General features: G+C 35.7%; 1 protein-coding gene across 1 annotated transcript; it reads left to right on the forward strand.

Moving 5' to 3' along the window:
* Positions 1-10,635: 10,635 nt before the first annotated feature.
* hoxc13a (homeobox C13a) lies at positions 10,636-13,828 on the forward strand. The gene is made up of 2 exons (XM_081385783.1): positions 10,636-11,405; positions 13,309-13,828. Exons 1-2 carry the CDS (start codon positions 10,742-10,744, stop codon positions 13,563-13,565), a joined length of 921 nt encoding a protein of 306 aa, XP_081241909.1. The 5' UTR covers positions 10,636-10,741; the 3' UTR covers positions 13,566-13,828.
* Positions 13,829-14,414: the final 586 nt, after the last annotated feature.

Here is a 14,414-nt window from a genome sequence, read left to right on the forward strand (position 1 = left end):
TCACATCTTTAATCTGCATGCCTTCTTATAATATAATGAGGCCGATTTGCAATATGTTTTGCCAAGTAACATGAACGTTTAAAAGAATGTGTTTGATTCGTCTCCATCCTCTGGGTGTCTACTATACTTTGCAGACCATCACGTGCTTCTACAATTGCATCCGAGCTCTTGCAATGACAGTAAGTCACGTAGGCTGCATTATATTGTCCAGCGTTCAGAGACTGTACATTATTGCCGTCGACAGTCATGTTAAGCCTTTCAAGCATTTAATATCTCACTCATGCATATTATTTTACAGCAGCAGGATGCGTTAATTATCTAATTAAGAACAGGATTAATTAAGGACCCCGAGTGCGCGCTCTGTTGATATAGGCGAATTTAAAATCACAGCTCCTCACTTCTGCATGCAGGGCTCTTCATAAAATCCCACGCAGGATGAAATGTTGCAAAATGCGGTTTTTCAATGCCCCATAACCACTCTGGATATGTTAATAAAAAAGCTTTAATTTCAAATTACATTTGGTTTGTATTTACTTTGCATTTATGGACGGCTTGACTGAGAAAAACAACTTTTATCCAAACAAGAATAGGTCTTTAAACATACCAATTAAATCAATAAAACCAATCGGAGTACTGGAAGCACACACATTTAAGTAGTTAAAATGTTTATTTGTAACTCAGGGTAGAATGGCTTTATCTGATGACCGTTCCACGCCTTTGTATAGCTCCAAACTTAATATTATCAAGATATGTTTCATGTGATTAGGTTCCATCATTTAAAATAATTTAAAATATTTGTAACAGGTTCTCATTTGCGAATGCGAATTCTCGTTTTGTGGAAATATTCAAGAAACACTTTGAATGTTCTCGGGGGCAACTTTATCAAACTTGCCTCTAAGCAAACTTTATTTGATTATTGCTGTTTAGCGAAGTTTATTCAGAAGACCTTTAGTGGAACAGCCGAATTGGATGGATAATCATGAATAATTTTGTTCAGCAAGATGATGGGTTAAAAATATTTAAGTTATTTATTTTATTTCTAATTTTATTTGAAAAATTAGTCGAATTTATCCACGACTTTTTCACGTTCGTGGCTCCCCAGATTATCACTAAAGTGTAAAGTTTTTGAACTGTAACTTCCAAATTGTCCTCTCTTTATGCTGAAATCCAATCTAATGCAAGGAAACAAAAGAAAATAAGTACACTTTTTATTGAGATATGTTTTTACAAGACCTATAACGTTTGAAAATATTGGTTATAAATGAGAAAATGGGGAACACTTAAACACTGAATTCTGAATGATAAAATGTTGTTAAACTTGGAGAGGTGATGAGTATCACTTACTGTTTTAAGTTTAACCCTAGACCGTTATTTGGTTTGTGAAGCTGCAATTTTTAGGTAGCTTGCATGGGCCAAAAATAACACATCCAATGTTGCACGTATAATCAAACGCAGGAACGGTCCAAAGTTGTTGTTTGGATCAAGACGAACGGTGAAAGAAATTTGTCTAATGCACCACTGAACGTGACTGAACGTTTTTTGTAAATATTGTTTAAATTGCAACCGCGTATTTTAAACATGTTTTTCTATACGAATGGAATTCTAATTTATCAACTGAACTACTAGAGTTTAAGAAAACAATATTGCACTTAGAAGCGTGTTTTAAAACTTCAAGACAAAAGTTGTGCATTCATACTGTGATTTATTTTGTTAGAGGTGAAGGGGTCTCCTTGCGCGTTCTCCTTGGCTGTCTGCTGTGAGAGACTTTGAACTTGAACTTTACTTGTTGTCCCTGTCCAGCCAAATATGAATCGATTGTGAAAGTGCTTATCGATTTTGTATGTAATACATACATTTAATATAATAACCGACTGCAATTTTTTATTGATCAAAAATGCTATTTTTTTCTAAATGCGTAATTTGTCCTTGCATAAACATGCGTTTAGGAAACTAGTGTCGTGCGTGCGTGCGAATTATTGGCTATTCCTGCCTGGTGTCATAGTTTAAAATGTGGTATAATTTTAGTGTTATAGTGCGATTTTAACTTTATTTTCATTTCGTACACCAATTTAGATGTCCTAAGAGCTACATTTTATAAAGTGCTCATTAGTGCTCAATACTAGTTATACATTAATGCCAGGGATTTGATTGCCTCCTCTTCCTTAAGAATAACTGTAGATTTGTATTTATGTGGATGGAATATGTTCAGACATATAATTCATCATAAGGTCGTGAAAGTAACTTGTTTTAGTATTTTCTAGTTCAAATTATATCATTTACTTTTTTAGATTTTGAGAAAAGTCATTTTACTTCTGTACGTATCTTGAAGATCACTTAAATTATACTTCAAGTCAAATGCAAACACTCAAGGACGTTTTTCATGCTTTTGTTGGCAATACTTGTGCCTTGACCTTCATCATGTTTTGTTAAACGATGTAAAATGCAGAGGGAGAACAAATTGTCTGTTTGGATTAATTTGCCTGTAATAAGACTATTAAAGCAACTTTTGTCCGTATTTTTATGGTGATTTCAGAAGCTATTTGTGCGTTATTTTTTCCTGAGGTACATGTTTTAAACCTAGTTAGAAGGACTATTCAAGTGTACACTTCATTACAGCGGTGAATAATAACAATAGCCTAACAAACCATCCAATTTCGTTTCCCTTTATAGTTTACGTACTAACTATAACGTAACAAAAATATGTAACAAAATATAGGATATATAATATCTAGGCTACTTATGTCAGAGGCGGTCGCACAGTGTGAAAGTATGAATTCTGAACGGGTTTGATGCAGTTAGCATCTTCAAATAATGTTTTGTGTAACCCAGCGTTTCTGAGTATAAAAACGTCTATTTTGTATTCAACAATTCCTTGTCCTTAAAGTTAGAATTAACTGTACAGATTCTCAAAATATAGATAAGGAATACAAAGAATTAAGTTGCGCGTCAAAGTACCATGAGAATATCAAAAAATTATACAATGGTACAATGGAAGCTGTACTCCTGTAGCGAAAATAATTGTGTCCAGTGATGAATTGGAGGCCAGAATGACCACCACTTTTCATTATGTGTCCACAAACTTTCCTGGACTCTCTGATGCGTCATATGGATAATTGTAAATCTGAGATATAACTGAATAATATATTATTTTGGGCTGTTTTTCCAGAGATTTTCAGCACTGTTAGAATATGCCAGATTTTTGTTCTCATCAATGTTTTTAACATTCCATCGTTCAGCTCTTTGCACGTCTCTACACACATACCACTCACAATTGAGTTTTTATAGCTGCACAGATGAAGCTATTACACAACATATATTCACATGTACTATAATAACAATAACAAAAAGTGAATTTACACACATCCCTTTGTTTCCTCGATGATGTCTATGCTTTGTGATAGTGTTTTTTTTTTGTTTGTTTTTTGTTTTTTTGAGTAGTGAAGCTGCCCACTACTTTAGAGAAATCCTCTATGTACTGCACATTACGTTGGTTTTCCAGTATTTGAACTCTTCCCAACAGTGGCTGAGATCCAGCTTTTCACACTTAGGACAACTAAGGGACTCATACTCAACTATAAAAGGTGCATACATTCATATTAGAAACCAATATTAAACGTTTGTTCAGGATGATCGGTGTAAAATTTGTCTTGTGGGAAATATGTATAATGTCTAATGTAGGCCCTACACTCTTAAAAGTAAAGGTTACAAAAACCGAGTTTCGCCATAATGCCATAGAAAAATCATGTTTGGTTCCCCAGAAAACCTTTCAGTGATCATTTCTTAAAATAACCATTTTCTTTCTTATATGAAGTACAATTTAATAATCTAAATAACCTTTTGTGGAAAGGTTCTTCATGAAAGCATCGATGCCAATAAAGAAACTATTTTTAAGCGCGTACCTTATGTAGCTCTAAAAATAACGTGCTATTTCTTATATTTATTTAAATTCTGCAAGGGGGTTATACATTTAGTAGAGAAAGGTTGTGTGAAAACGTACGCACTCAACAGCACTACGTATATCGTCGCATGCAAATAGATGGCAGATTTTAGATAAACAGCAAAACTGTGTTTAATGAGATTTTCAGACTATTTTCTTATCTTTAGGTATTATTTTATACGATTATAAATAAATATATAATTTGATAACGTTTTGTAAATCAAAAAGGATTTTTTTTTCAGTGATGACTGAACGCCTGTGAAATATAACACAAAAAAACTGATGTTAATTGTAGCAAGTTATTGTGGAAATGCAAGCTCTTTTGCTGTTTGTAGCTGTTGCTACGGGAGAAAAAAACATAGTGAAACGTAAAATAACTCGCAGCTGTTCTAATTAATTGTTGAATTTTGTTGAAAAGACGACTATTCATCCTCCGTGTTTAAACCGCAATATGGACTCGCTTTGGTCGTTTGAAATAAAGATGAACATATTTGTTGGATTTTTTTGTAGCCTAAACAAACTTCTGTTAGTTTTTCCTGGTGAAAAACAACGAGCCACGACAAACGCCTATTTTTTAACCATATTTCTAACTCATTCCATATTAGTAGATTAGCCTATGTGTGATAGCAGCTACTATTTTATACAGTATAATATAATAAGGCCAGTGTATTTGTAAAAAGTAAGAACTTGAAGTAAATTTGTGTTTGTCGGTTGCAGTGTTTTGCAGGGGTTTTTTTTCTCTTGAAGATAAAATATTCTGAAATAATAGCCTACATTTAAAAACGCATAAAGCAATAGCTCGCAGCGTTACTTGGCCTATACAGATTTTTTTTTCTTATTCAAGCTACAAATTACCAAAGCACCGATAAAAAATGATCTTATAATGAAATTGATCCATATTCTAGCTCATATTCCAGGTTAATTTTCATATCCCACTTCTGGCATGGGTATTCTGGGATCCCATTGGTAGCCTAACTATATTCCGTCGGTCTTACATGGAGGGAAAACTCTATTTGACTATCTTAACCATATCTTTAAAGAAAAGATGTCAGAAACCGAGAAAGTTGCACTTACATGCTGTCGCAATTAACATGTCTGCAGAGGAACTGACCGCCTCCTTTAACTTGAACTTGGACTTCCGACTAGACGTGCCTGAAAGTGGGGGAGACATTCTGTGAGACGCTCTGACAAACGGACTTTTAGTTGCCATTGTAATGCAGCCCTCTGAATCTAAAGGACTTAACATGGTAAAATGAGTAACGCAGAAATTCCGAAGCTACACAAGTAGCCTACGAGTTGTCAAAACGTGTAGATCCTCTGAGTCAGCGCTTTTGGATTTTAATGTTGTTCCCAGTTTTACTACACCGACCATTTTGCATTCTCAGTTCAGTGTAACCTATATATTAGTGATACATAATTGGTGATATATAACAAAGAAACCTGATCGTGCATTTCTGTTTAAAATGAAGATCCTCGCCTGTATGCCTATATTACCTTCCCATTTCTTCCCATTTCTCATTATGCCTGACCGCAGATTTAAATTGTCATCTCACTTGCTCATGCTGCTCCTTCATATAAGCCACACATTTTACCGCATTGCACCGAGGCTGAATCGACGCAGGCCTAGTCTGCTGAACTATGCGAGATTTAATACAGATTTGTTCCTTCAGTGGGACGCTATTGCTTTCTGGAATAAGAAAGAAGGTCATTACGAAACAGCGTTTGAGATGTTTTGTTTCGAACAACTAATCTTTTAATACTTCCTACTCAACTAGCCTACTGTTCTTTTTTTAGGTTAAACTTTAAATTGAATGCTATTGGTATAGTGGTATACTATAGGAGCATGTGGCACTGCAGTGACATATTGATACATATTCATGAACGTTGACTCTGCAGATTGTTTTTTTTTTTCATAGGAGAATCAATTCCTGAACCAGGCCTGCAGCAGCCCCGCAAGAATGTGCATGCAGAGGCAAAGGTGTAGCTTTTAAGCGCCTTGAGCACATTACATTTTTTGATGCAGTGCTTATTGGCACATTGCACAGGTTGCGTTTGCGTTTTTGAAGACATTCGTTCAAAATACATATAACTATAGTCTTATGTAAACATTGAGTATTTTGGTGGGAAATTCATGGTTAGCCTAATAAAGAAAATCTGCTATGTTTGAACCATATTTAGCGTAACGTATCTGCATCGATTTTACTTGTAGACAAGGTATTGTAGAGAAGGTACGTACTTTTTAACTCACGTCTTTGCAATTTGACAAGTTTTTATTAATAATTTAAAAAGGGTGGAAAATAATGTTTAGATGTTATAGGCCTATATCAAGGCCTATATCGAGTGAGTGAATCTAATTTGTAATGTATGATTTACCCATCATAATGTAATTTTGTCTGACCAAACTACAGAACGTGAATATTCGGATGGTCTCTGTATGCATTAGAAACCAGAATAGAAGCCACCTTTTAATATGGCTGTGGCTAGCTAGCTTTAACTGATGTTGCAATCGATCTTTCACCCACTCCATGACAACGTAAGACGCACAGACACAACAATGCTGCTCCCAAATCCCTGAATGACAGATTTCCTTGTCTTTACCTCAGACAACCAAAACTTTTAAACTATTACTTTTACATGAATGAATATACAGATCAACTCAAGTCTGAGATCTATAATAGCCTAAAATATCCTGTTTAAATGTCAGAAAATGATTTAAAATGTTCATGCTTTTCCGTTCTTCATTTGTTTTCTGTTGTGTGACATGCTCATGTATAAATTTGAATGAAGATTTGGGCACAATGTGGATAGAGAGATGGATAAGAGAGCACGACAGGTCTACAATACTAAGTATGCCAGTAGCTGATAGATTGGTATGGTATTTAATACATCATAGCAGAGCAATGAAATTAGACTGAAGTTTTATAGTGTAAATAAAACAATATTACTTAAAACATTACTTCTTACCATTATATACATAATAGATGGCATTACAATAATTTGCTACGTGATCGACTATTTCTCTCTAATGGTCATAAAATAAAAATATTAGTTTTTTTGTAAATTATCGCTGCGTCGCCTTTAGATGCATTGGTTTGAACTGCACAGACAATGCTTTTCTTTTTCTTGCTTTAAAGTCTTTAAACTTTTTTTTTTTTTCAACATCACTCCCTGTCACTTTTGGCTTTAAAGTGTGATAATAAAAAAATCAGATATCATAAAGCTTTCTGATTGTAATATGTATTTGGGCATGTGATTAAGAAGCAACCTGAAGCACTATAACGGTAATTCAATGGAGAATGAAGGGCATGAAGAGTTATATTTCAGTGTACACCTGATTTCTTTGCAACAGAAAAGTGAAAACATCAGAGTCCAAGATCATGCTATTGAAAGCTCTTCAGTCAGTGACAAACTGTAACAAGCAGAGACGTGCAAGAAGCACACATAAGGAAACGTATAGAACAAACTTGTATGCTAGATCTCTGATGAATAAGACAAAACAATTAGGCTACTGAAAATGCATTAGTGTTATTAAAAGGAACACATTTGCAATGTTTGAATTAAATCGTTGGACATTTGAAATAATGCGTAAGTATTTTGCCATTCAAATAAAAATTGCAAGAAAGAAAGGTGCTTAATCATAGGCGCTAGTTTACATCGACACAAACTCACTCTCAGCAGACACAGGGACACTCACTAAATCCTCTTCCAGTTTGACACTGTGGTCACCGTTTTAAAGGCGCCGTGTGTTGAGACTCGATGGAACCTTTATGCCATTTTAGCGCTCTTACTGCTATTCAAACAATGCTCATTAATTTGACTGTTAATACGGAACTGTAATGTAGCTATATTGAGTCGTATATTTAACCATGAAAATGTACATAATATTTTAGTGAGAGGGTGAAGAATACTGATTGTCAAACATTTATAAAAAAAAAAAAAAGTGAAGTAGCCTATACAAAGCCCGAGATTACAATACGCAGAATTATTAATAGGTGTGTTAGAGAGGGGACGCCTTTAATGTGTAGTTGGAAACTACACAAGTCGCTTTAAAAATGCATGTTTCGGACTATCAACAGACAGGAATAGCACAAATAGTCAACAGAGCTTTTTAAATGATATACTGTTATTTCAAATATATTCATTAATATTGAGTTATTCCAAATTGTTTTATTCAAACAGATTTATGTGTTTTGAATTAATATTTTCAACTTGTACAGGAAGCAATAACATCGGAGCAAAACGTTGATCCGTAGGCTATGCGATGTTGAATTTGAAATGAGTCAGACATGTAAATACATTTTAGCTGCAGCTGTGCTGTAAATAATAGAAATGTATTTTCATTGATGAACAGAATTACTTTTCATGTCACTTGGGATTTTGTTTTATTATAAGAAGAGGTATGTTGTCTTAAATTTGTTATAACGGTGGTAGTTAAGATTGTACACGAGCTACGATTTGATTGTTGAAATCTACTTTTTAAATAGCTGAAATCTGATATTGCAATTGGTGGCAAATTGATCAAAATGAACTTGAGAGAGAAATTATCAAAAAGGTCATCCAGGGAAAATTATTCTACTACACAAGCTATTGCAACTTCACATCAAATATAAAAAATAAGGTAACAAATGTTCAACCAAAATCTCTTGCATTCAGATTCTTCCTTTTTCACATTCGTAATTTGTTGCTTTGAGGAAGAAAATGTAAAGAAGTCACTGCATTCGCCTAAACATTGTTCTGTTTTTCTAAAAAACATGGTTCTTTAGCGAAGCTCATTGAATGTCAACAAATCTGGATAATATAAGATAGAAGCTCCATAATTAACATGTCATATAAAGGATCTCTTCACAGAAACACGAGAGGAAGAAAGCAGATTCACCGGAAGGGGATTTCTGCATTGTTAGTCGTATTTGTCTTCCTACTCGTAACAGTTTAACAGTTGCCGGTGCACTTAAAAACACTTAAAAGTAGGAATTACTTCGGATTGTTTGCTAGTTTCTTTTCCCTTTTCCCAAGTTGTATCTCAAACCCTTTCAAACTACAGCGAGTTTGCATGCATACGAGTGTGAAGTTCATTCTTGTCTGTCTAGACTCTGATTACGACCTTGTTTGTCTGCGTTTTTTACCTTGACCTTGGACTTCCATGCAGCTGCCATTTGTAAGAATTGTCCATTCTTCAGTCTGTGAAGACAGCGGTGGATTTATCTTTGCAAATAGGAGTAATCAATGAACTAACTCATCAATATTATATCTAACGCACAAAACACAACACTGTCTAAAAGGTAAAAACTGTTCAAATTACCTGTAATACACAAGGACCGTCTCTCTCTCTCTCTCCCCCTCTCTCTGCCTCGTCGCTACACATTTGAAACTAATAGCAGAGGAATGTTTTAACAGGGAATGGCACTCTTATTCATTCCTCTTGAAACGTTGCATTGTAAATGTGCAACATCAGACCGGAAGAAAATCTTCATGATCTAGGGGCGATGCATTCATTCTTGTCATGACAACTAGCTGGGTTTGATTAAATATTATGTTGTATTCTACAATCTAGTATTAAATAAGAATACAAATGAGGCATAACAGAGTAAATTACTACCATATTGTGAAGACGCAAATCTCTTTTTATAGTGTGTGTAGGCTACTGTGTAATCATGACGGTGAATATTTTGTAACATAAGTCAGTGGGAGGCAAAGGTATTATTAATAGAATGTAAAAATGTATCCATACTTTAATTTCAGACTTTGTTTAGGCATATTATGCTGATTGTCATTCATTCATCCACATCTACACATCAACTTGCGGCCCTAAATGTTGGACGGTAGGCTATGGAAAATAATTAAAAGTGCAATTGTGTAACTGAATATACTTCAGGCAAATAATTTTATAAATTCGACAAAACATGCACAGTGCTGAAAAACAATTCGCAAATGAGACATTCTCTCAGGCCATTAGTTTCATAATGAAAATGACACGAAATGACAAATACCCTTTTCCCTCTATGTAGAATGTGTTTGATTCTGTCTGACCGGTTTTTTTTTTTTTTTTTTTGCAGGTTGTTTATTTTTATTATTAGCTATAGCGTTGTTGATCTATTTTTACTTGTTTCTAAAAAATGATTTTTACAGAAGATTAATTCATACGTGGCCTATAGTAAATAACGAGATCATGTTGGTATTTTCCCTCTCTGAAAATGCAACTTAAGCGATTCCGCTCATACAGGTTAATGACGATCAGCTGCTTTTATTGAAATAAAATAACTGACAAATATCTGAATTAATACGACTTTAATCATGTGCACTGTGCTTATATGCTACTCTAATTCATAAATAAAGAGTTTTACAGAATATATGTATGCTTTTTTGTATGTAGCCCATATGTATTTATATGTTGTTACAGATATGCGACGTTTCAGAATGTTGATACTGGAGGAGGCTAAATAATGAAACCGTGCATACTGCTAAGTGTCCAGACGTTTGTCGGCAGAAATGTTGAGGTTGTTTTCGTTCCACTTAGCTTGAAGCCTTCCCCTTTAAGAATGACTGACTCCAACTCTCTTAGCCAATGCCTGGGCACAGAAAACCTTAGAAGCCAGGCGTGAAACGTGAGCCAATAGTTGTTTAAAGGGATTATTCTTCCCACCCACAATCCAGTCTCTTCGGGCTAGTTAGCATATCACGTGCCTGCGCTTTAATGAACTGGACACATGGATATAGTCGTGCGCATGCGCGTGCGTAAAATGTAGTTGGAAATGAGGTATCAGTCTTGGAGTAGGCGACTTTTAAAAAGCATCGGCAGCCCGTGATATGACGACTTCGCTGGTCCTGCATCCACGCTGGGCGGACACCTTGATGTACGTGTATGAAAAAAGCCCGAATGAAAATAATCAAAATAAAAGCCAAATTATGGAAGGATTGAGCGGGAATTGCCCTGCGACTCATTGCAGGGAACTGATTTCACACCCCGCGCTGGGGCGGCATTCCGGCACCATAGCGACTCACCAGGGATCCGTGTACTCGGATATATCTTCCCCAGAAACCGGGCGACAGTGTCCCGCTCCTCAGACGTCATCTAGCGCCTCTCTGAGTTACGGCTACCCCTTTGGAAACCCTTACTACGGTTGCAGATTATCTCACTCGCACAACGTGAACTTGCAGCAGAAACCATGTTCATACCATCCAGCAGAAAAATATGCCGAGACGAGCAGCGCTTTGCCCACGGAGGAGCTCTCCAGCAGGGCAAAAGAGTTTGCTTTCTACCCAAGTTTTGCCAGCTCGTACCAGGCGGTTCCAGGATATTTAGACATGTCGGTGGTTCCCAGTATTAGCGCGCATCCCGAGCCACGTCACGATGCATTGATCCCCATGGAGGGCTATCAACACTGGGCTCTGTCGAATGGCTGGGATGGGCAGGTGTACTGTTCAAAGGAGCAAACACAGTCTTCTCATCTTTGGAAATCTCCGTTTCCAGGTAGGCTATGTCTTGCCACACTTGTGAAAGCATTCAAAAATGAAAAAAATCAAAGAACATGCATAACAGGGCTAATACGACTTCCTGTTATGATAACATAGCTATACTTTTTTTTTCTCCAACTGTAAACTGAACATGCAGAGCATTACCTTAATGAAATGTTTCGATATATATGCTTGAATAAAAGTAATCAGTTGATAAGACATTTGAACTTAAACCTCAAAATAATGCATTACGATTGCGCACCCACAAAGTCTGCATGAAGCTGTCAAATGTGCAATTTTTGTTCTATTCATTTTTGGCACGTGACAGTTGGGAAATGCTCAATTGGCTTTCCAGAACAAGAATTTGAGCAAATCCTAAACACAAGTAAGACTGAGTTTAGAATAGCCTATATGTTTTATTTACTCCCTCTCACATAAAATAGTAGGCTACAATGTTTGAGTGACGTATCTGGTTACAGAGGATAGTCATACATTAACTCAGATATTATTGAGTCACAGGATTCTTAAGACAGGAAAGTCACGCAATTTGGAACTTGGGTATGGCAATATTGCCTACCTTTGCTCCTCCCGTATAATAATATAATAATATGATAATAAAAGGTCTTATTTGTACCACGCATATAAATCTTTGTCAGCAGGGATCGGGAGTGGTGCCCCGCAACCTGTTATTGACATTTAGCGAATTCCATGGAGCAGCATTTTTTTTCTTTCTAAGAGCAGCTGGCGTTCTGTAGTCAAGTTATTGATTTTAGCTGTGGAGTAAAATTACAAAATGCCAATACTATGTAGGTAGAACTCAATATAGGCTACTGTCGCATTATAGTGGCTATAGTGAATACTTGTCACCACCAACACGCCCCTGACCCGTTTAGCAACCCCCCCCCCCCCCCAGAGGTCGTCACAGTAACACACAGGTAGCATATATTTTAAAATAACCACACACAAAAAAAGGATATAACAAAATAGGCTTTTTTAATGCAGTACTTCATGTGCTCATGCTGTTTTTATACATGCTGTTTTTATCATATCCAAACCAGTTATTTACAGTTAAAGTCTGTTTTGATCCGTTAGACAATATTACGTTTCTGAAAGAAAGGCAGTTGACATGCATCTGTCTTGTGTAAATGTTTTGTGCCAGAGTAATGACAGAGAAAATCATAGAATACATCTGAATGTGTCTGTGCTTCAGCTGCCAGATGAGCCTATAATATTCTTCACCTTATTTTACCTTTACTATGCCACTGTGAGGTAGTGATTTTGGGAAATGAATGTTGCTGAGCGTCAGTGTAGTTACATTATAATAAAAATACACGTGATTTTACATAACAGTATATTGTATTGTAACTGAGGAGTAGCCTATTTGTTTGGCAAGCACCTGTCATAAACTCTCAATTTTGAAAATACTTCAAATTGAGGATGATTTGGTCTTCCCACAAACCCCATCCATCCAAATTTTACTCGAGAAAGATTTATTGTTGTCAGTTTATCAGTGTTGGTTAAAAAACTATTAACAATGCTGGAAAAAAAAGGCTACATAACTTACATAGCGCTACATAACGCAGTCTAATAAATAACCTTCCTACTGTAATATATATATATATATATATATATATATATATATATATATATATATATATATATATATATATATATATATATAATTTTAGTAGTATATATTTTTTACATTATTTTTGATTCGATAAAGTAACTCACAATAGGAACATAAATGCCTATCTGTTCATTTATGACATTGGCCCCAGATATTTAAATAATTTGACGCGACAATTAAATACTTTATTAAATAGATAACTCAGTGTTTCCCCATGGTGTCAAACTGAGCAAAACTTTCACCAGTGGCACTAGTATAATAATGCTTCCATTCACTTTTTGTTTTTCAGATGTTGTTCCGTTGCAGCCGGAAGTCAGCAGTTATCGGCGAGGGCGCAAAAAGCGTGTTCCCTACACCAAGCTACAACTGAAGGAACTGGAAAAAGAGTATGCAGCAAGCAAGTTTATCACCAAAGACAAGAGACGACGCATCTCTGCGACAACCAACCTCTCAGAACGCCAAGTTACTATTTGGTTTCAGAACCGCAGAGTGAAGGAGAAAAAGTTTGTCAGTAAATCCAAGACTAATAATCACATGCATACTTGATGCATGTTTCGTACTTTTTTTCTCCCGCCAGCTTATATCCTTCCGTCCAGAAAGTCTGATATTTACCTCTGTTCAGAAATCATGAATGAAGAACATCCGGGCAGCCTCAAGCCTAACTTGTCTTCTTTCACTTTATTTAATTTAAAACATGCACACAGTACCATTACCGCTCACCCTTTGGCTTTTTGGGCATATGATACAAAACTGTGAAAATAAAGAGAAAAAAAAAAACATTTCAACTTCGTCCTTTTCTATGAATGTACATATATAAATAATAAATATTTAAAATTACACAAATATCAAAGAGACACATTGTTTACGTGCATCTGAAAATGAAAGGAGACGCGACCCTTCTGCATCTCTTCATATGTCCGTCAAAGCCAACCAGCAGAAAACACTCGAGGGGCTCAACACGCACGAGAAGAGAGAAAAACAAAAAACAATCGGACACTTTGGATGAATCAAGACTTGTATAAACTCTCAAAAGGCTATAGCAAATATTGAACTGAGTCACGAATAGAAACCGTATTTCGTGGAGATGACAAAAGATTTTGCTAGAATGAGCCTGCGAGACTTCAAAAGCTAAATGGTTCACTGTGGGATACATTGCTTTTTAATGCCGAGGGTAAACCATGGCTGCTAATATTAACTGTACAGTTTAATGCTTATATTATTTAATTTCGATTTTGCGTATGACAGGTCTGTAAAAAAAAAAAAAAAGAGGAAAAAAAAGGAATGTTTCAAGATCATTTGTATGTGTCCCTATTAGCAGTGAAGGATATGACTCTGCCATGCAACTGGAATGATTGTAAGCTTTTAAAAATCATTTAGTATTAAACATTAATGCAC

Source organism: Scardinius erythrophthalmus (assembly GCF_964197995.2).
Source record: "Scardinius erythrophthalmus genome assembly, chromosome: 15".
Lineage (NCBI taxonomy): Eukaryota > Metazoa > Chordata > Actinopteri > Cypriniformes > Leuciscidae > Scardinius > Scardinius erythrophthalmus.